Raw genomic sequence first — 21,190 nt, forward strand, 5'->3', positions numbered from 1 at the left:
CTTGTTTTTTGGTCATTTTTGATTGTATGACACACAAACAAAAATATTTTGGCATTTTAATGCCACGCATGCAACCCTCAAAGATTACCTATCTGTTTTGGACTGGAATTTCTGAACTTTTGCCTTGTTTACTTCCAGGAGTGATAGTCATTAGGGGGGAAAGTGCAAAAGGTACGGAAATAGCAGTATTTTAAAGTTTTTATGACTGCAAAAATGTTATTTATATCATTTTCCATCAGATAGTTCCTGAAAACAGACGGTTCTTAAAATGATTTGTTTATATCAGTCATAAACAAGAGTTTATGAAAGCAAAGACAGGGTTTTAAACATTCAGGAAGTTCACAATAAGAGACCAGACTTCCCTTTTATAATGCACTCATCATAGCCTACAGCCACATAAGTGTCATATTTTCATTTTTTTATGATTGATATAGAACTGTAAAATTAACTGTAACAAAGAGACAGCTGACAAGGTTTCAGACCAACCTTAAAAGCAGCAAATGATGAAGGTTAGACACTATTTTTGGGTACCCTGATATGGAAAAGGCTAAATATTTCACAATGTTATGCTGAACATTAGATTACTCAACACTGTTTTTCTTCCTGTCACTATCTTAAATGAGCAAAGAATTTACAACACGTTGACATCAAGATCAGACTTGACCTTGTAACACATTAGAAATAGAACTTAATGACAATTCCTCATTCCTCAAAGATTTGTGGTGGAATCACAGCTAGGCTGTATCTGCTTCCTGCTAGCGTAACGTGAGCTGCAGTTTTGCTGTCTACACACGCGAGATAAGCTTAAATTTGTGAAGGAGTGTTGCAGCGAGTCAAACTCTTCGTCAGATAAGAAGAGACGAATTTTGGAGTCAATGTCGATCAGCTTCTCCAGATCACTCGGTTCTGGGATGTAACCGTGGCCTGAAAGCACTGACACGGCCCAGGTGGTGTCCTGAAAGAAAAACGTCACTGTAGTAAGTCATTTCCTACGAAGCGGATTAGGGCCATTTTGATGGAGAAAATAATTTTGGGGCCAATCAAGAATAAGTTGAAAAAAAAAAAAAAAGAAGAAAGTCGAAATGTCAAGATTAAAGTCAAAATTTCAAAAATAAACTCAAAATATATGGGGCGCAGATTGTGACGTTGCGCATACTAAAATAAACAGCAACTTTTTGCAACAAACAATCAGGTTGTGTTTAGTTTTGTTTGTGTTTAGTCCTTGTGGTCCTCTTTTAGTTTTCCTGAAAGTGTTTGTTTATTCTGTTTTTGAGTCTGGCCTCCTGTGTTAACACTTGTCTGTGTGTTTCCAGGTATTCCTGCTCGTGTCTCCACCTCCCTGTGATGTCACTGTGTTTGCGTTGTGACTGATTCGCTGCCTCATGTTTTGCACCCAGGTGTGGCCCGTTCCCAATCAGGCCTCCTGCACTATTTAGCTGAGTGCTTGAACACAAAATGGTTGCTGGTCCGTCATCAATGGGAAATTCGTTGTTTCCTGCGGCCGTTTGTAGCCTGGTCAAAAGTAATACTTTTGATTTTTTTCTCTCGTAAAAATACATTGTCAAGCGAAATCTAAATATTATTTCTAAATGTTGAATGTAATTGATAAATGTTCAATCTAAATGTTAAGTATCAAATCTAAATGTTACATGGTACAATGTAACATGGTTTGTTGCAAACAGTTGCTGTTTATTTTAGCATGCCAAACTTTATAATTGGCGTCCCATAAAAATACAATATCGTGATGAAAGTCAAACCTATGGAAGCAGACCAGATTCACAAAAGTCTCCATCTAAATTGGCCCTAATCTGTTTCCGTACATCTCCACAGACGGGACTGAAAGCTTCACCTCTTCCAAACTTGACTGGTTTTTCATTCTGAACAGATTAAGTTTTTGGCATTATCTCTTCAAAGTCCCTAAAATGATTACAACGCCGTGTTTATGAGCTAAAAGAGAAAGAATCTCTTTGTTATTAAACCCAACTTCAAAGTATGGTTTAACGCATTCACTGATCTGCAGTATGTTGTCATACGGTGAATTGGCCCTCATCTGCTTCCGTAGATTTGACTTTATTAGCAAACCTTCGACTTTTATCACGATATTGTATTTTGAGTTCATTTTCTTTTCGACTTTAATCTGAACATTTTATTTCAACTTTATTCTCAACATTTCGACTTTATTTTTGATTTGCTCAAAATCTTTATGAAGAAAACACATGTCACTTAAATTACTACTTTTCTAACTAATGCATGACATTATTTGAAGTCTACGACAGAAAAACATAAAAATATCAATGAATATATGACTTGGTTCTGTCAGTGCCGCAGTGGGACACGGAATGAGTTCCATCATTCTCTTTTCAATACAGCTGCACTAGAGCTTTGAGAAATTACCCCCTACTAATTATGTGTTTATTTCCTCATAAAAGAAGAAGAAACAATACCATAGATCATTTTAATGCTTCATTCAAAGTACATTACTTGTATTTTAAAGCATACGACAAGATAATTATAGCTCTTCTGTCTTAATTTATGTACCACAACCAGAATTACAATTAACAAGTAGTTTTTTATGTGACTAAAAAAAAAAAATACGCTATTGACATTTCAGTCCTGGTGATCTTTGTTTTAGAGATTTAAGGTTATTCAGCTCATTCTGTCACTGCTGGTATTAATAAGGGCACATATTGCTATTGTTAGTTCTATCATATATTCAATTGTATTGAAGCATTCATGCCTGGATAGTTGTTTCATGGGTTATTTCTATGTGGAAAAAAGAAGAAAAAAAATACACAAAGGACACCTGTGTTCACACCCTGCAAAAATATTTATATATTTGTTTTGCTTTAATAACTTTGAGTACACAAGTACACAACAAGTGCAGCTTTATAGGAAAAGCGAAAGAATGTGAGGTCAACATTTTAATACAGTTTTTTAGGGCAAGACAATAAAAGAAATCAGCTGTCCTTTTTTTAGGTAAGCTTAAGAAAATATAAATAATTTAAATGCATATTGAAGGTAATTAGTAATTTTGAGCTTCCTCACAGTCCATATGACTCCAAGCTCACTTACAATGATATGAAATGTAAATTAATTGAGAAAACTACATTATTGTACATGTGAATGGGCTTACTGTGAAACACAGGTGCCTCAGTTTCTCATATATTAAGGCTCCGTCACCACTATCTCACTTTGAGTGCAGCTGCAGGTAATGTAAGGCCTTGTTTAAAGAATCTGGCCTTGGATTTTACATGAAGCACGACAGAGGGAGTAGTTGACAGAAAACGGGATAAGAACATTATGAGGCCTTTCATTTGCACTAGCACTGGCACTTCTGATTTATAATCAGACTGCATTGCAAAGGAACAGTATGAAACAAGGTAATGATTCCAACAAGATTCAACTGCCAGTCTTCGTCAGAAGCATCTGCTGATCGCTTTGATGTTTCCTTTGAAGTTTCCTTTGAAGTTCCCTTGACTTCCACGTAGTAATTCCAGCAAGATTCTTTTTGTCTTCTTTTTGATATATATGTTAAGGTTTCATTTATATAGACAACTGTTCCTCAGGAAATCTCTTTTGATCTACTGAAATGTTTCGACTGACAACTGCCAGTCTTCGTCTGTGGCGTCTGCTGATTGCTTTGATGTTTCCTTTGTCAGGAAATCAAAGTGGGTTTCCTGAGGAACAGTTACCTGTATCTGACTATATGAAACCTTAACATATGATGAAACCAGATAGTTGCAAAAGAGTGGATTCATTGGTCTCAAAAAGTAACATTCATCCCATTATACCGTATGTATTGTCTATACAAGCATCATGACAGCTTACCTCATTGAATGCATCACCTTCCTCTTCCTCTTCATCAATTTCTTGTAGAAGCTCAGTCAGACGCTTCTGCTCTGCTTTTGTCAAACTCACTTGGCCCCCCTGTTCACTGACCAGCTGTTTAATCAAACATTTGGGGCAAAAACGACATATCAAAAAACATAATTTGCTCTGAATTTGTATTGTTTTCAGTGGCAGTTGAAATAATTTAGGATAGGCATTTGCCTTGGAAAAACAAATGTTTAGGAGCCCTGTTTAATGTCAAACGACAGCTCCCAGCATTGAATGGAGCCAAACGTAAACCTCTGACAAACCTCAATGTTTCTCCTGACAAAGTTCTTCTGTTTATCATTGCTTTTTGAAAGCCTAAACGGGCCTCCGACTTCTTCACAGCTGAATTCATAGGATTCAGTCAAGCTGTCTGACCTCCTCCTACCTGTTAAAGAGATAAAAGTATACATGTTAAAAGTCTAATCCTAAAATCTATAGTAATCTTTCAGGCTTCATGTTAAACCACAACAACTATTTCTGTGTAGGTTTTTGTTTTGTTTTAGGCTTAAAATTCTATTTATCTTGGTATAAAATAGATAATGGTTCATACTGCAAAAAGAATGCATATAATGTGAGACTTTTTGACATAATTGATGTCAAGCATTACTCTAAGTAAACATTCAGACATTTCTTGATCCAACAATGACATCTAGTGTACATTTTATGCAGCAAAATCCACATTTCGTTTTTGTGATGCTCATTTCTCAAACTTACCATTCTCTGTGCAAACATTGTAATTATCATGTTGACCTTCGGGTAACTCGGTTTCAAACAGAAGTGTGATATCCTCATCTTCCTCGGCTGCATGATGACAACAAAATGCATCCATTATCGTTAAAGATGACTTTATAATATGAGTGACCAATTTCAGTAGCAGTGTTTGAAGGGTTGCCCATGGTTACCTGTGGATGCTCCCAATGCCGTAAACAGCCTTGGGTTAAAAGCTTCATGAGCAATTTTAGAGTAACCCACACATTGATTCTGCTGTTGAAACAAGCACAGATTACCGTTATTTGACATTAGATTTTTCAAATTAATGTATGGTGACTTTTCGGGGCTCCCGTTGCTTTGATTTGATTGGTTTTGCTCTCTTGATCTATTTCAGCTGCTTTGGACTTTCACAAATCTGTTAAAGGGGATTATGGACTCCTATTTTCTAATAAATGCATCAGAGGAAGTTATTGTGGAAAGATAACCCACAACATTAAGTTCTATAACATGTCTGTTAGTTAGGATGTCATGTCTACCTACCTCACTGTCGAAATCACTGATACTGTCCTCTTTCACTTCTTCTATTTCTTGAAGAAGCTCAGCCAGACGCTCTTGCTCTGCCTTGGTCAGAATCATGTGATCCTCTTCTTCCCCTAATAGCTGTTACATGAGAAACATTTTTAAAAATCAAAAAACAAAAACGAAAGATTTGTTCTGATTTCGAATTCTCTTTTTATCCGTAATTGCCAATTTTTTTGAAAAATACATTGTCCAAAGACCTACTTCAACTCAATAGATTCCAATACTGCATTTGTAATGCAAACTCCAGACAAACCTCACTGTCTGGTGTGATGTAGTCTTTCTGTTCATCCATCCTTTCAGAGGATCTGCAGAGGCCTGTGCATTGGTCTCCAGAGCTTGATTTAAATGATTCTGTCAAGTTGTTGGACGTCTTCCCACCTGTCAGTTCAAAAAACGATAAAGTAACTTGAAAATGTTAAAACTGTCAAAAAAAACTAAAAAATAAAAGCCTGCTTTGTTATGTGCCAGCTTGTGAATTTCCATTATAAATGAAGAGATCACATTTTAAAGTCATGGAGTATGGCCTCAATAAAAAGCATTATATTCCTATAGACCTTTTTCATAATAACCGGAAATACGCAACTGTAGCGTATGCGGACTTTCGGCAAAATGTCAACACTGCAAAAGGCCGAGCAATTTAAAATGGAAAGTGTCTATTTGTACGATTACCATACGGACAACCCCCGGTGCTATTGGTACGGTTACCGAAGTACACATACGTAGCATCTTAGGGTTAGGGTTAGGGTTAGAGTTAGGGTTAGGTTATAACCTAATATCGCAACAATGTTTAGGGTTAGGGTTCAGGGTTAGGCTTAATCTTAGTCATGCAACCTAAACTTGCCAATGACTGACCTATCACGTGACATAAACTGGCTAAATAGGGGCGCTGCGTATGGATAGAATGTCGGTATATTGATACGGCCACTGCCTTACAAGAACAGCCTAGTACGCTACTGTTGTTTACCCATTGCCCTGACCGCAACAGGAAGTAGGTTTCCACAATGACTGCGTATTTCCGGTACTAAATACGGAAGTTGTGAGAAAGACCTACAAAGATGCTATTCTTCTTTAAGCTTACCATGCATCATATTTGGGCTGCATCTGTCAATCTGAACCTTGGGGTCCTTGGTTTCAAAGAGGAGTGTGATATCATCCTCATCCTCTGCTCCTTAAGACAAACAAAACCATCTTTGAGCTCAAGTGACCACATGATCTGCCAATGTCATTTAGCTATAGTCTGTGATGTTTTCCATATATTTACCAGTCGGTGGTTCTAACTCCAAAAACAGCCTTGTGTTTAAAGCTTCATGGGCGCTTTCGGAGCGTCCCTCTTTTTTATTATGCTGTAAATAAATATACATTAATATTATACATCGGGACAGGCCTACACACATGTTAGTAAAATGCAGTGGCTATAATTTGTTATATGGAGATAGTCAATAAAAACACAACACTACCAGGAGTCCGTGCCAGAGTTTAGCTCTGAGTTCTTTCCTTTGACATTGGATTTCTTTTTCTTTGCATGTCTGTGCGAACAATACTTCATCGAGTCGCCTCATTTCCTCAATGGCTCTTTGTAGTTTAACATCTTCGTTGTTTTCCTCTTTAGATTTAATAGGATTCTGATCTAAAATAAAACACATTTGTTGACTTTATTTTTTTTAAAGCTTAGTAATGCAAAATGTATTTACACAACAGCCGAATGTTACCTTTGCTTGAGTCTGCAGAGGATTTAAGGGGTAGGACCATTTGTTCTTCAGAGCTGCTATGATTCTATAGAAGAAGAAGAAGAAGAAGAAGAAGAAGAAGAAGAAGAAGAAGAAGAAGAAGAAGAAGAAGAAGAAGAAGAAGAAGAAGAAGAAGAAGAAGAAGAAGAAGAAGAAGAAGAAGAAGAAGAAGAAGAAGAAGAGTTTTATAAACTTCCATTTATTCATTTATTTTTATTTATTTTTACCTGTTGTGGTGCATCGTTGGTCAAAACAAGAAGAGCAAACTGTTGTGTGGGACTAATCCTGTCAGGACGCGTCGATGCTGCGCATGTGCGTTCACCTGACGCAGGTCGGGCTATGTTGTCTAAACTGCCTCTAATAATTTCCATTGCGTTCCAACAGAAACAAACAATTACAAAACAGTAATAATCATTGACGTCGCTGGGTTTTAGCAGGAATGTTTGGTAACTATGGACTCAAACACCCCCCGGATGTTGTAACCGAGGCCCATTGTTACTATGACAACCGACGGAATTCATCATGAAGCGTTTGACGCTTCAACTGGGTTGCCAGATTTGGTTATTTACCGTCACATTGGGCGATGAAGGAGCTCCTTTAGCTTAGCAGGACACAAATAATATTATATTATAAGCACTGAATCAATCTCTTTAATTCAGAAGTTGAAGTTTGTCATTTAATTGTGTTTGAAAATCAGCTACACTTTTGTTTGTTTGTTTTTGTTTGTTTGTTTGTTTGTTTGTTTTATGATTGTTGTATCTTTCAGTTGTACAAAAATGCCCAAATGACATGTGAATGTAAAATCTATCTAAAAGCGTTAGGTATAGAGATAGATTTGTGTCTTTATTATTCAATCAAAAAAAATGTTTTCAATAAATAAAAATAACTTAAATCAACAATAGTTTTGTTCAATCAAAAACGTTTACTTCAATCAAAGAGAAGAAAAAAAAATTAATCAAAGAAAAACGTGTTCACCTGCAATTATTTGATTTAACTTCTTTTTATTGAAATTTGTTTTTCTTTTTTTACTGCAGTGATTTTTTTTCTTATTGAGAATAAAAAAAGAAGAAAAATTGATTTTATTTGAATAATAAAGTGACAAATCTACCTCTATAGTTAAAGTTTATGAATTGAACAAACTTTTTTCAACCTGTTAACTTTTTAAATACACATATATCTTCATCAGTGATAAAAAAAATAAATAAATAAATAACAAGATTTGTGATCACATTAACATTTACAACAGTTAAACACGAGTCATCTGTTGATTAAGGTAAAATATGGTTGAGTAAGTGTGTATATTTTATACTTTGCAGGGCTTTGTGCCGAGTTACAAGTTGGTGTGCGGTGAAAGAAAGTTAACAATTAACAGTGATGCGAAAACTATTTTTTTTTTTTTTTTTTTTTTGGTGTGCTTCATCATCGCTGATTTAAGAATCTGATGCAGGCAAAATACTAATTAAAATATTCACTTCTGATATCCCCTATGTATGGAACTTTTGCTGGTAGATCAACTGTTTTTGAGGCGGGGAAATATCTACTGTATCTGGCAACGCAGCCCTTCAGTCAATCTAGCCAGCTAGCCAGCGTAACAGGACGATCTTAGAGCTGGCTAGCGGGTTAAATGTTTAGCTACATTTGTCACAGTTTTCCTGTTTCTGCCGTTGAGTAAAATATTGATTATAAATGTCTAACGAGTGAGAAAGTGACGGTGGGCGTTTCCAGGCCGTGTTTTGTGGTAGGCAGTTTTTGAAAAACCGATATCAATGTTTGGCTAGCGTTAGCAGGCTAGCATAAATGGTTACACAGCTGAGGCCAACAATGCCAATCCGTCACTAATGAATATCATCACCAATGCGTTATCACACATTTTAAGTGTGTTGGGTTAAATACTGAAATATGCTGAATTTGAACAGTTGTTACGATGAAAGATGTGCTTTTAAATCGATGTGTAGCTAGCTGTTACAAAGACGCAACACCTAGTCTGAGTCACTTATAATTAATATCACGGCCCTGAAATACATTTGAGGCATTGCTTCAACGTGAACAGTCGGGTTATATCGTTTGATATTGATTTGTGATGTGTTTTGTTCAGTGTATAATTTAGCTTTGTCATGTAGCTGTGTAATATTCACACCCATTTCCCTGGCAGCTGTCCAAGCTCTGCAGTACCTGCACCAAGCAGGTGTCTGCGAGTGGAGCGTTCCCTCTTCTTCTCTACTTTAACCAATATTTATCAATAGCACTCTCTCTCTCTCTCTTTCATCACCAGGTTGACTTGACAATCAAAGGGAAAATGTGCAATGGAAGATTAAATTCAATAACAAAAGCCTTCTGGGCCCATTTCTCAACCACCAAGCGGTCCACCTTCCTATTGCTGCTACTGTCTGTCGCACCCATTGCTCAAGGGTCAGGTAATGCAATCTCACTTACTGTTTGTGTGTTTTATCATGTTTATTTAAAGGCCGTGGGTACGTTCAACGTATCCGTAGACTGCAACTCTGTAGATACGCAGCGCCCCTCATTGGCCAGTTTAGGTCACGTGATAGATGCCCCACGTGACTTAAAGTTCCGTCATTTGTATTTTAGCTCATATTTATTTTTAGTTACCCTGCCAACCCTTTTATTTTAGCCCTAACTGTAACTCTATCCCTAACCCTAAAATGTTTATTTTTGTCAGAAATGTTTTTTTAAAGGTGGACTTTGCCGTGTTAAATATGTTAAAATGAAAAAAAAAAATGTTTTGTCAAATGTGGGATTCAAACCCACTTTAGCGGTGAGTGTGGCGCCTAGACCACTTGACACAGGCACATTACACCTGTATGTATCTATAGTCACGGGGGCTCTGGCTATACCTCCAGACACTTTCTTATTGAAAACATTGTTGCCATTTTTAGGGCCATTATCGATACCGATATAAGGGTTTATATAAAAGCCAATATTCAAGGTAAACTTTATATTGACTGATATATGACATAATAACATAGATATACACAGGATATGTACTGTACATAAACACTTTTTTATAATAACCAAAATATGATTCAAGACAAAGAAGCAAAACACTGCTAAGTTAAAACAAAGAACTTTGAATCTTAACCCTGTCAAAATTAGAAGGACTTTTTGTTAATTCACTGATTGATAAAAACAAGAAAAAGGCAAAGTTTTGTATACAATATGAAAATGAACAACTATAAACAGTGACCTATGGCACTTCTCCCAGTGTTGTCATTTTGTAATCAAAGATGGCAGCTTGGATACAGAAAGCACAACACAGGCTGTTGATTGATGTATATTAAATGATGATAGCTAAAATCAGCCATATTAATCGATCAAGCTCTAGTTACAACACCAACCTCCCAGTAAAGATTCATTCTTTGCTTATTGTGCAATAACAGTTTGTCAGATCAAATCCATGTTGCTGGATACATTTACCAAATTATATTGTAATAATCAGTCTCACAAATACTACCTTACCTATTGCTAGTTTGTTCTACTATTCTTCTGGTACTGTTTTTTCACATGTGCAATAGTATTTTTTCATTTTTCCAGTTTAATAATGCTTGAACAATAATACACCTCTGTGATTAACCCAGAGAATATAATAACATTCAGACTGTTGGGGGGGGAAAAAAAAAATGTTGTGCTGTCTGTTTTGATTCTTCTCCCAGGATGTGTGAGGCCGTACATGGTCCAGAACAGCTGGGTCAATCTCACAGAAACCAACAGAGGTTCATTTCCCGTGGGCACAGTACTGCAGTACAGCTGTGACCCTGGATATCTTCCTGATGGACCCAGCATCCTCACCTGCAATGCCCTGGGTCGATGGACCTCTGATCCACCCCAATGTATACGAAGTGGTGGTAAGACATTCACTATGTTGTTTTAACCTCTGACGCAAAACTAATTTGCTGGGAACAAAAAGCGTGAAATGTACCTAGGATAGGGTCTCAGGTTTTCTGTGATCGCACAAAACGAACGGAAAGAATGGAATTCATGCTTTGAAATGGAAAAATCAATCTGACACAGATAAAGTAATATGATTGGTTGAGTAAAAACTGTGACAAATGGACAAATGTGTGCAAATTCATCCATAATCCTGTTAAAATCTCGCCCTCGTGTTAAGATTTGAGTAGTGATTAGGGGTGTCCCGATCTGATATTGATATTGGATATCGGTCCAATATAGCCAGATATCGGATCTTATCGGACTGCATCTAAAATCTCCGATATATATTATAATATATTTATTCAATTGTAGAATACTGTAGATATTATGTTGAATGTTAAAATGTATGTAACCAATTGGTTAATAATACTGTAAATGGGTCAGTTTCTCTCATCCCTACTGTTGCTGACTATTGTTCTCTGTTTGAGTAATGTCACTTTATCAAGCCTTTTCTAACATTCCACACTACAAAATAAGTAATAAAAGTATGCATGATTCGTGCTGATATCATATCGGATCGATATTGGTATCGGCCAATACTCAAGGCTGCAGTATTGGTATTGTATCGGACGTGAAACAGTTGTATTGGGACATCCCTAGTAGTGATCATGTTAAGTTGTGGTTGAAAATGAATGTAGAACTGCATTAAAATCCAAAAAGGCTTTGGTACAAAGACAGGTTTGGTTGTTGGTGTATTAGTTGATCTGGTGACACGTAACAAAAGAAGCATCTACATTCATACACGGCTGCACGTGATTTTGTGCCAAACATGAGGGTGATTCGCCGGTTGGCGGTAATTAAACGTTTAATGAATAATATTTTAGGACCATGTCTCATATATCCAGGATATTTTCCCTGGTAAACGGGTGGCTGAGGGTCTAGCTGTATGGCTGACTTGCTTTTGCCACTTAATCTCCATTGATTTCACAGGAACCATCCAGTTTTTAAAAAAATCATCTGAAATATATAAAATGTCAAATGAATAACAGTTGTTGACTCTATTAACCCTATTTAGCATGGTTGGTATGATTTCAGGATGTTTGATAGCCAGTAGTGTCATCTAAACAGGGTAAGACAATGAAACAGAAAAGTGGAAACGGGTAAACCCTGAAACAGAATTTGGGAAACTTTGAAACAGAAAATTGGAGGATGTACCATACATAGAGAGAAGTTAATCATATTGTTTTTTATTTCAGAATGGTGAGGGCCGTCTAGCTCATTTTTTTTAAATATTAGAAAGACTGTTATAAGCTGTGATAAAACGTTTTTTTAATTGTATTTTCCTTTTAAATACTTGCCAGCATGCCTTCCACTCTCTGAACCTGAGAACGGCGGTTACACGTGCCACCCGAATCCCTGTCGGCTGTTCTCCCACGGCACTGTGATCGAGTTCTTCTGTAATGAAGGCTTCGCTCTTAATGGAGATTATAACTACCTGACCTGTCAGGATGGAGAGTGGGACGGCCCAATGCAGACCAGCTGTGCAAGCAAAGGTTAGTTAGCGCTCTAGCCCACATCTATTCAGATGTTTCTATTTTATTTAAATGTGAATCTAATGTGTTTTCTCCTGGCGTGTGATTTCTAAGGTTGCATTCGACCCACCCTGGTTCAGCATGGCTCAGCTAATCTGACCGACACAAACAGGAGCTTGTTTCCAGTGGGAGCTGTGTTACAATACACCTGTGAGCCGGGCTACCTGCTAGTCGGGCTCAGCATCCTCACCTGCACTACAGTGGGAGACTGGTCCTCTCCACCCCCTCGCTGTGTACGCAGCGATGGTAAAGGCAGATCCACACACTAGCATATCAGCGGCACTGAAGGACTCTTTATGTTTATAACGCACAATTCTTTCCCGCGCAGTGTGTCGGCCTCCTTATCAGCCAGAGAACGGTGGTTACACATGTCATCCATCACCATGCAGGAGACTCTCCCACGGCACTGTCATTGAATATTTCTGTGATGAAGGTTATATTCTTAAAGGAGAGTACAAATATCGAACCTGTCAGTATGGAAAATGGGACAACACAGTGCAGATCAACTGCGTCATGGAGCAGGGTAACTAAAAACTATCAGTTGTTTTTATTTTATTCATGTATCTGCACTAAGGCTGGGTGATATGGACCAAAAGTCATATCTCAATATTTTTTTCCCAAAATGGCGATATACGATATAAATCTCTATTTTTAATTCACATGAAGTCTGACCAGGAAGACAATTCAGGGATAGATATGCTGATGCAAAATGCCACACAGGCACATTATTAACAATCAGTTGCAAAATATGTGCCACTTTTGGCTTTTTCTACTGTAAGGGACAGCACGTGTGAGTGAGTTCTGTAGTGTGGCTTTTTAAAGGGAAGGTCTTAGATAGGATACACTCAGGGATCCAATTTACTGTGCTTTTGAATGCTGTTATAAGAAGTAGAGAATGTAGCGACTCCAAAATCAAGTGTTTTAAAACAAAATAAGCTATAAAATATATAGACAGTGTATATATATATATATTGATATTTTAATGTTCTTTTTCGCCAAAATAAAAAACGTGATATATCTTGAATCTTGATATATCGCCTAGCCGTAATCTGCACTTAATTTGTCTTACAGGCTTCTTTCTTCTAATAATCTGGTGTTTGATTATATTTTGTAATGCTTTCTGAGCATTTGTTAGCTTAGTTTCCTAATAAAATCTCATTTTATGCAATTAAAATAACAGTATAGTAAAATTAATACTGACTTGTAACAAAAAGCTGTCTTTTAAAGGCAGTTACTGTTCTGAAATCTGTGTATTTTTTTTCTCTTAGGTTGTCTCAGACCCTCCATGGTACAGCATGGCTCAGCTAATATGATGGATAACAACAGAAGCTTGTTCCCAGTGGGCACAGTTCTACAGTACAGCTGTGATCCCGGTTACCTGCTCGATGGAGCCAACAGCCTCACCTGCACAGCATTAGGAGATTGGTCCTCTGAACCTCCTCGCTGTTTACACAGTGATGGTAAAAGCTGAGTGTTTTTTTTTTTTTTTTAACTTACTCTCTACTTTGTTACGCTGTACCATAAACCTGCTGTATTTTGTTTTATGACATGGCCTAAAATATGTTATCATTTTAAAGAAAGTAAATTATTGCAGAACCTGACATGAGGCTTTGTCTAATAGACACTCGGAACACATCCTTTTGTAGTGTAATATTTATTTATTATCCCCCATCACAAATGTGTGGAGGGGGGATATAGGTTTGAGCTCCTTCCGTCCAAGTTAAAGGGGACAGCTTTTCTACAGAAACAATTTAAGATGGGATAACCAAATTCAGTGTGTGGCTTCAGGGTATCAATACCTTGATGGAGTTCGAAAATGAGAAGTGCGTAATTATTTCTTCCGGAGTTATTGCCCTTGTTCGGTTTTTCTTTACTCTGTTCGAGGTATCTTCAAAGGGGACAGCTTTTATTTTGGTAACATTAGTGACTTAAAGCTGGGGTATGTAAGTTTTTTTGTTTTGTTTTATTTGGTCAAAAATCCATAATCATCCTATTGTATTGCATATTGTAATCCAAAGTGTTCTGAGTGGACAGGGAATTTCTGCTCCTTCTCCTGGCTCTGTAAATGAGCTTCAGAAATACAGAACTTCAGCCAATCAGAGATCTTTCTACCAACAGGATAATCCCATGAGCTGTTTTAAGCGTTACCATTGGCTGCTAGAGCTGCTCGTCAAAAGTCGATGTGCATTCTGGATCTGAGAGTAGGGACAGTCCCATGGCATGTCTTCCAGCTGAAGTTTCTAATGTGGTTTTTGGCACAGCGGTTATACGGCAAAGCAAGAGTTAAAAGGAAGATGACCGGAAATAATCAAAACTATAGAAATAAATCTATTCAGGAGGCACTAAATGCTGTTTCATTTCACTTATTTACAAAATGAGTTTCTTTACAATATGTGTTATAACTCATTCATTCCATCATTATGCTCTGTAGTTCTTTTTTTCATAGCATTTTGAGCAAAATGTTGTATTCGGACAAAGGAGGTACTTGGATTTAGAAATAAGAAAAAGGAGGTACTTGAGCTTAAGAAGTTTGAGAACCACAGTTTTAAACTATTGTAGTGTGGTTTCCAGATTAAGTTTTTCAGATAAATTGTGTATTTACTCTCACTGACTCTGATTTTGCTTCTAGAAACTAGAAAAGTTTCATGTTGCTTATAAACTATGTGTTCTTTGACTGTACAGTTTGCCAGTCTCCCTATCAGCCTGATAATGGAGGTTACACCTGCCACCCGTCCCCATGTGGAAGACTCACTCATGGCACTGTAATTGAATACTTCTGTGCGGAAGGTTTCATCTTGAAGGGAGACTATAAATACCTCACCTGTCAGTACGGAGCGTGGGACAGCCAGTTGAAGCTTAGCTGCATGATGGAGCAAGGTGAGGCGTGATCAATACTGATTAGATGAGTACATTTGAGTCTCTTTTATAAGCACCCACTGAGTGAATTCTTTTTGCTTTTCCTCAGATCGCAATCCCACTTTGCCTTTGGGAATGCCGGCCCTGTCCATCGTGGCCTCCACAGCGAGCTCTGTTGCTCTCATCCTGCTGCTGCTGGTGCTGTTTGTTCTGCTGCAGCCAAAGCTCAAGTCTCTCCATCGGTCTGTTGGTTTGGTTTCTGAAACTAGAACCTACCATAGAGCCTCATGCTATTTATCTGTTTGATTGATTTTTTTAGTATTGTCAAGAGAAAAATTGTGTGAGTAATTTAATGTATTAAATTAATCTTTTTTAATCTCACCTAAAAAATGCTGACAAAAACTTGAGGTTTTCATTTAAATGAATTACATTATTGTTGAGATTGATATTTAACAAATATATTCATAAAGTAATTTATTGTTTTTAACAGACTTGAACAGATGGACTAACCAAAGAACAAAGACTACACAGATTCACATGGGAAAGGCCAAAAGTAGCACATATTGTGCAGCTGTATATGAAAAAAATGAGCCTGTGTGGCGTTTTGCATCAGCAAATTTAACCCAAAATTGTCTTTCTGGTCAGAATAAGTTTTAATTAAAATTATTGAGATTTATATTGTATATTGCCATTTTGAGAAAAAAATATTGAGATATGAGTGTTTGTTCATATTGCCCAGCGAATGCATGTAGCGTTTACATTCCACCTTTAGTTTTGACCATCAGGGGGGAAATATTACTTTTGTCAATCTCCAAATAATAGAAAATACAAATGAAATTAAACATCAGGTCCATATGTAGTGCTATTAAGTTGGCACATCATTAACAATAAGAACACTTTTCTGGAAAATACAATGAGATAACAGATCATAATATTTATCCAGGGAGTTTGTTCATTCTGTCAGTCATTTTGGCTCTGAACCCTGTCACCTTGTCCAGTGTGGATTGGCAACACTGCATGCTCGTAGTATGTTGCAGCTAGCACTGTCAGAGTATCCATGCTAGCTGTTACATGTTTAGCATTAAGGTGGTAGCAGGGGCTGCAAAAGCTCCAGTGGTTGACAAATTCTTTTTTGCACAATTTGCACCTAACTGGGCTTTTGTTTTCCATTCATTGTTTTTATATAAGCCAAAATTAACGTCAACGAAGGTGAGAATCTCAGTAGTCTGTGCTTCAGTATTATGGGTATATCAGGAACTCTTGAAATGAGGATGGTTCCGTACTGTTCGGAGTGCTAAAAAATTAGCTGTGTTTTTTGGTGCGTTTTTGTAATTTTTAATCGCAATTAACGCATTAAAGTGACAGTCACACTGAGGGCCCGGGGGCCAGCCCGCAGGAAAAAAAAGTGACAGAAAAAACATGAATCATTGTGTAAATGAAACTTTTTGAGCCTATTTGCAGAGGCTCACAGTTTTCTCGGTGCTTGTGTCGCATGATGGCAGCATTTTTAATGGTAAACTGTTGAAAAATTCTTACAAAATATTTTATATTACCTCAAAATCTTACAGAACAGAACACTTTTCTTAATTAAATATTAAAGTTCATATTTAAAGTGAAGAGCTTGTTGGGACTGATATCTATCACTTATTGCTTTGGCATTGTGGGTTTCTTACATATTTTGTATTTTATGTATATGTACAAGTGCAAACTAGGACTGAATAATGTTGACTTGTTTTTCCCACGTAAAATCTGTGGCCCTCTTGAGATCAAACTGCTCCGTATTTGGCCCCTGAACTAAAATGAGTTTGATACCCCTGCCCTATATGATAGGGCCTCATGCTTTTTATTTTTTAATTTATTTATTTTCTCCTCTCAGACGGGATCAGGGGGTGTCGGGACAGTCCGTCTCCATCATGGTGGAGGGTGTCCAGGTGACTCTCCCTTCATATGAAGAGGCCGTAAGCAGCAGTGGAGCCTCTGCTGCAGCTCTCAGCTCTGAGTCTAGAGTCCAGATCGTGTTGTCTGAGGGGCAGCACGCCACAGCGTCGGAGGACCCTCCTTCTGAGTCCTCCTCCCTCAAACAGCAGCAGCAGCACTCAGAAACAGCAGTAATTCATCCCGTGCCACCATCCTCCTCTCCCTCATACCCTTCAACCTCTACCTGGGTTCTGGAGCACGCAGAGGCTGGAGCAGGAACTCCATCCTCACACAGAAGGTCGCCTGCAGGCAGCGACCACCGCAGCTTCTCTCTGGACTCTGAGCCAGACTACTCTGATGGTAAATCCAACATGTTCATTTTGTCTTCTATTAGGAAATAATATGTTAAGGTCAGTTATTCAGACAACTTTTTTTCTGAAATTTACTTTGATCTCCTGACATGTTTTGACTGCCAACTGTCATTCTTCCTCAGAGGCATCTAGTGATCACTTTCATATGTCCTTATGAGTTATTTCTGGAGAAGAGATTCCCAGGTGTGGGACGCAACGCAAAAATAATTGGGACAGAAGGAAACAAATGCTATTGAGATCAGGAGGTGGATCTTTAACATCAACAGCGATGAGGGAACATTATACATAAGGCTGACATTACGCTGTCATTAGCATGAATAAGGTGTCATTAAGTGTCATTGGCTAAATTATGACACCTTTGGAGCTATGTTGGCATTTTTTAAGTTAGGTGGAGGGATCTAGTGGGGTTAGGTAGGGTTGGGGAAACGGACAACAGTTAATGACTGCCTTCATGACACCTTATTCATGCTGATGGCATGTCTCATGTCATAATAATGATGGTGTAATGTCAACCTTATTTATAAAACTTCAAGTAAAATGTTAAACTAACATTTTACTCTCCCACACCTGGGATTTTGTTCTCCAAAGACTATCGGGTGACAGGGAGCGTGGCCAGCCTGAGAGAAATCTCAAGTTGGCCACGTCAAGAAAGAAATCATAAGGACACATGAAAGCGATCAGTAGATGCTTTGATGCTTTCCTTATGAAAGAACTTGTAAGAAGCCTTTGCTTCTTCCTACTACTTTTCGGGCAAGCTATATTGTATGGGAGTTTCTGGGATTATTTTTGCATTATTGTACAATTTAGTTATTATGGTATTAAATTGTTGTTTGTTCAAAATAAAAAAATAAATATATCAAAGCAATCAGTAGATGGCAGTTGGCAGTTGAAATATGTCGAGATTAAAGTAAATTTCAAAGTAAAAGCTTTTAAATTAATGTCTTTTTTAATATTTTATACTCATGCACTTCTATGCTGATGAACTTTTTATTCTGACTTTTTATACCGTAACTTACGATGTTTCTTTATGGTGGTTGTGTCTGTTTGGCTTGAATCTTTGAAGTGTAGTTAACTGTTGTTGGGAGGGGCATGTGCAGAATTGTTGTACTTGTTTAATGACAATAAAAGGATTCTATTCTCTTTTTAAATATCTGCCTTTTTCTTTGTTAAACATTTCTTTCTCACAGTGTTGACCTCTGTTTGCTGTCCTCAGATATGCCATTGCTAAAGGAAGCCTGAAACACATCGCAGCCCATACTGGTGAGCCCCAGTTTGTCATCACAGCTGTTCACCCAGTTTGGCCGCCCCCCCATCGCTCCCTGTCCAGTGGCTCTGACTGAAGCTGAGAATGATTGACGTGTACATACATGCTTACTGGCATCCCCACACCGTGTATGTGTGTCCGATTGGATCTATAGCAGTGAGCTACAAAGAGGTAGAGCGCTCAATGGGCCAAGCTGCAAACTCATTTTATGGTGATGATGTCATTTGTGTATTGTTTACTTTTCTCTAAGAACACACACACACTTTCCACCACCTTTGAAAACACATTTGTAAAAAAACTGCATGAAGGCCAAATAACGACCGTAGTTAGTTGTCACACCTTTTGTCCTCACACAGCAGAGTTTGGGGAGATTTTATGTGATTGTAAGTTTTGGTCAGGGATCATTCTTTGTGTCACTGCTGAGTTGGAGAAATCTCTCTGTTGATCCTAAGGCCTACATTTACTGTAAACCCTCCCTGCATATAATTTAAAATCCATCCATTATGACTTATTCTCATTCATAACCTTCCTCCTAATGGCCTTAGCTTTTCACTTCTATGCACATGTATCTGTGAAATCTTCTAAAAATGAATGTCGGTGAAATGCCTCCCAACGCTTTGTGATTATGATACACGTGGCACTCTTCATTTAAAAAAAAAAAAAAAAAAAGTGTTTTAAATTATTACTTGATAATTATTGTTATTCTTTTCAGTCTGACTGGGAATAATTTGTGTATTTAATTTATTATGTTCACGCTGTTGATCAGCTATGGCTCATTTTGATGCTTCCGTAGCTCGAAAATCCTTTTAAAAAAAAAAAGTAGATTCAATTTTTATTTTATTTTCACACTTACACTGTAAATGTGATCATGTGAAATTATTGGGAAGACCCTACTAAATAAGAAGTTTGGACAGAATGGTGTATTGTCAGTATTCATTATATCTTTTAAGTTTATTTTTGGACCAAGGAATGATTATTTGCGCAGATGGTATTTTAATATATGTAAAGTTTTAAGTTAAGTTTATTCTGTATATATTATGTGGTCATTTTCATTAAATATAATTTGCCGTGTTGAAATAACCTTTGTCTTTTTCATTCTAATTCTCCTGAAAGTTTCCTGCAGGTCTTTAACATTGTTATTTTGGGCATTGGTTCTTATTTTGGTTAATGTGAAACTTCACCACATTAGTGATTTTATTTGAATTAGTCACATACCTTATACTTCTCATTTAGAAAGTCACACTGTTGTATTTTTCCAACCAAGGCTTTGATTGTGTACTATAGTGTATGTCAGGGACCGAGGGTCAAAGTAGGAACACACCAAAGCAATTCAAGTTTACGGCTTTTATTTAGCCAAAAAATAATGTTAACAGAAGAACCAAACTGAACTCCAACTGAACATGACACAACCCACCAGACCTACCAAATGACACACAGGGGGAACATTTAAGCTGGCTGATCAGACCAAACATGAAGGGGGTGACTAGACAGACACATTACAGACATAATTAGATACATAAATTGGTAAGTAAATTAGCTAAATCTAAATAAGCAAATAATATTTGGCAAGTAAAATACATTGACAAATAATATTAGCAAATTATGTATAAACTGTAAATAATAAACTTAAATTGACATTCCAGATCTCCGCTCATGTCCTGCCATGGTTCAGGCCATGGGGGTGGAGCCTGGAAGTTACACCCTGGAGCTGAATGAGTGACAGCTGTCCAGTGTGTGGGCGGGGTCAGCCCTCACAGTGTACTTGGATAAATTACTGATCTGTTACAAGTGTAGACTGACCGAACTGACTTTCTACTAGGGCTGTACCGACCGATACAACTTTTTTACTTCCAATACGTTACCGCTGCTTTGCGTATTGTTAGAAAAGACTTGATCAAGTTACATTACTCAGTATTCACAGAAGCTGGGTTTCCATTACTGATTTTTGCAAAATAAAAGCGATGTTTCTAAATGTCGACAAAGTATAATTGTACTTTGAATGTGTTTCCATTGAAGGTCGTGTTGGGCAGGAGCCTTGTAACTCCCATGAAATCTCATCCCGTGAGACTTCGCTGTTGGAAGACGGACGCTCCAAACTTCCTTATAACGCTCCGTATTCCTTTGTTGTTTCACGCCTAATGTGGCAGTAATAATTTCATTTGCTGAAAAAGTGTTTCCATAGAGCTTTTGCGACACATTTCAATATTGAAACATCTAAAATACCTCCTCATGAAAGCGTCAAAACTTTTTAGCGATATTTGAGTGTTTCCATTACCAGTTTTTATTGCGCTATTTAGAATTTGCGCATTTCCATGGGTAATGGAAACGCAGCTAGAGAACAATAATCAGCAACAGCAGGTATGAAATATTTTGTGAGGCGGGGCTTAGCCTGGAGGTAAACTATCA

At 37.5% G+C, this 21,190-nt stretch overlaps 2 protein-coding genes across 4 annotated transcripts; one reads left to right on the top strand and one right to left on the bottom strand.

The window, feature by feature from the left end:
- Positions 1 to 321: 321 nt before the first annotated feature.
- fsip1 (fibrous sheath interacting protein 1) lies at positions 322 to 7,318 on the bottom strand. 2 transcript variants are annotated; one of them, XM_028438069.1, is made up of 12 exons: positions 7,124 to 7,318; positions 6,879 to 6,942; positions 6,627 to 6,796; positions 6,431 to 6,512; positions 6,248 to 6,331; positions 5,423 to 5,547; positions 5,128 to 5,247; positions 4,779 to 4,860; positions 4,591 to 4,677; positions 4,140 to 4,261; positions 3,829 to 3,942; positions 322 to 955 (listed from the first exon to the last, which is right to left on the bottom strand). In XM_028438069.1, the coding sequence occupies exons 1-12, from the start codon at positions 7,265 to 7,267 to the stop codon at positions 710 to 712; spliced, it is 1,440 nt and encodes a 479-aa protein (XP_028293870.1). In that variant the 5' UTR covers positions 7,268 to 7,318; the 3' UTR covers positions 322 to 709. The 2 variants fall into 2 exon arrangements, with proteins under 2 accessions (XP_028293870.1, XP_028293869.1); XM_028438068.1 differs by having other exon boundaries at positions 6,248 to 6,337.
- A 1,158-nt stretch (positions 7,319 to 8,476) lies between these two features.
- LOC114456349 (sushi domain-containing protein 4-like) lies at positions 8,477 to 19,496 on the top strand. Of its 2 annotated transcripts, none has more exons than XM_028438048.1 (11): positions 8,477 to 8,634; positions 9,169 to 9,310; positions 10,568 to 10,759; positions 12,146 to 12,337; positions 12,431 to 12,622; positions 12,705 to 12,899; positions 13,645 to 13,842; positions 15,059 to 15,253; positions 15,342 to 15,474; positions 17,109 to 17,509; positions 18,734 to 19,496. In XM_028438048.1, the coding sequence occupies exons 2-11, from the start codon at positions 9,193 to 9,195 to the stop codon at positions 18,757 to 18,759; spliced, it is 1,842 nt and encodes a 613-aa protein (XP_028293849.1). In that variant the 5' UTR covers positions 8,477 to 8,634; positions 9,169 to 9,192; the 3' UTR covers positions 18,760 to 19,496. The 2 variants fall into 2 exon arrangements, with proteins under 2 accessions (XP_028293849.1, XP_028293850.1); XM_028438049.1 differs by having other exon boundaries at positions 13,645 to 13,836.
- Positions 19,497 to 21,190: the final 1,694 nt, after the last annotated feature.

Source organism: Gouania willdenowi, chromosome 22 (assembly GCF_900634775.1).
Source record: "Gouania willdenowi chromosome 22, fGouWil2.1, whole genome shotgun sequence".
Lineage (NCBI taxonomy): Eukaryota > Metazoa > Chordata > Actinopteri > Blenniiformes > Gobiesocidae > Gouania > Gouania willdenowi.

Coding starts and splice junctions, on each gene's coding strand:
- fsip1 (XM_028438068.1), bottom strand. CDS start 7,267: ATGGAAATTATTAGAGGCAGTTTAGACAACATAGCCCGACCTGCGTCA. Junction 4,861..5,127: donor TCAGTGATTTCGACAGTGAG/GTAGGTAGACAT, acceptor TTGTTTCAACAG/CAGAATCAATGTGTGGGTTA. Junction 4,262..4,590: donor CAATGTTTGCACAGAGAATG/GTAAGTTTGAGA, acceptor TCTCTTTAACAG/GTAGGAGGAGGTCAGACAGC.
- LOC114456349 (XM_028438048.1), top strand. CDS start 9,193: ATGTGCAATGGAAGATTAAATTCAATAACAAAAGCCTTCTGGGCCCAT. Junction 10,760..12,145: donor CCAATGTATACGAAGTGGTG/GTAAGACATTCA, acceptor AATACTTGCCAG/CATGCCTTCCACTCTCTGAA. Junction 15,254..15,341: donor TAGCTGCATGATGGAGCAAG/GTGAGGCGTGAT, acceptor GCTTTTCCTCAG/ATCGCAATCCCACTTTGCCT.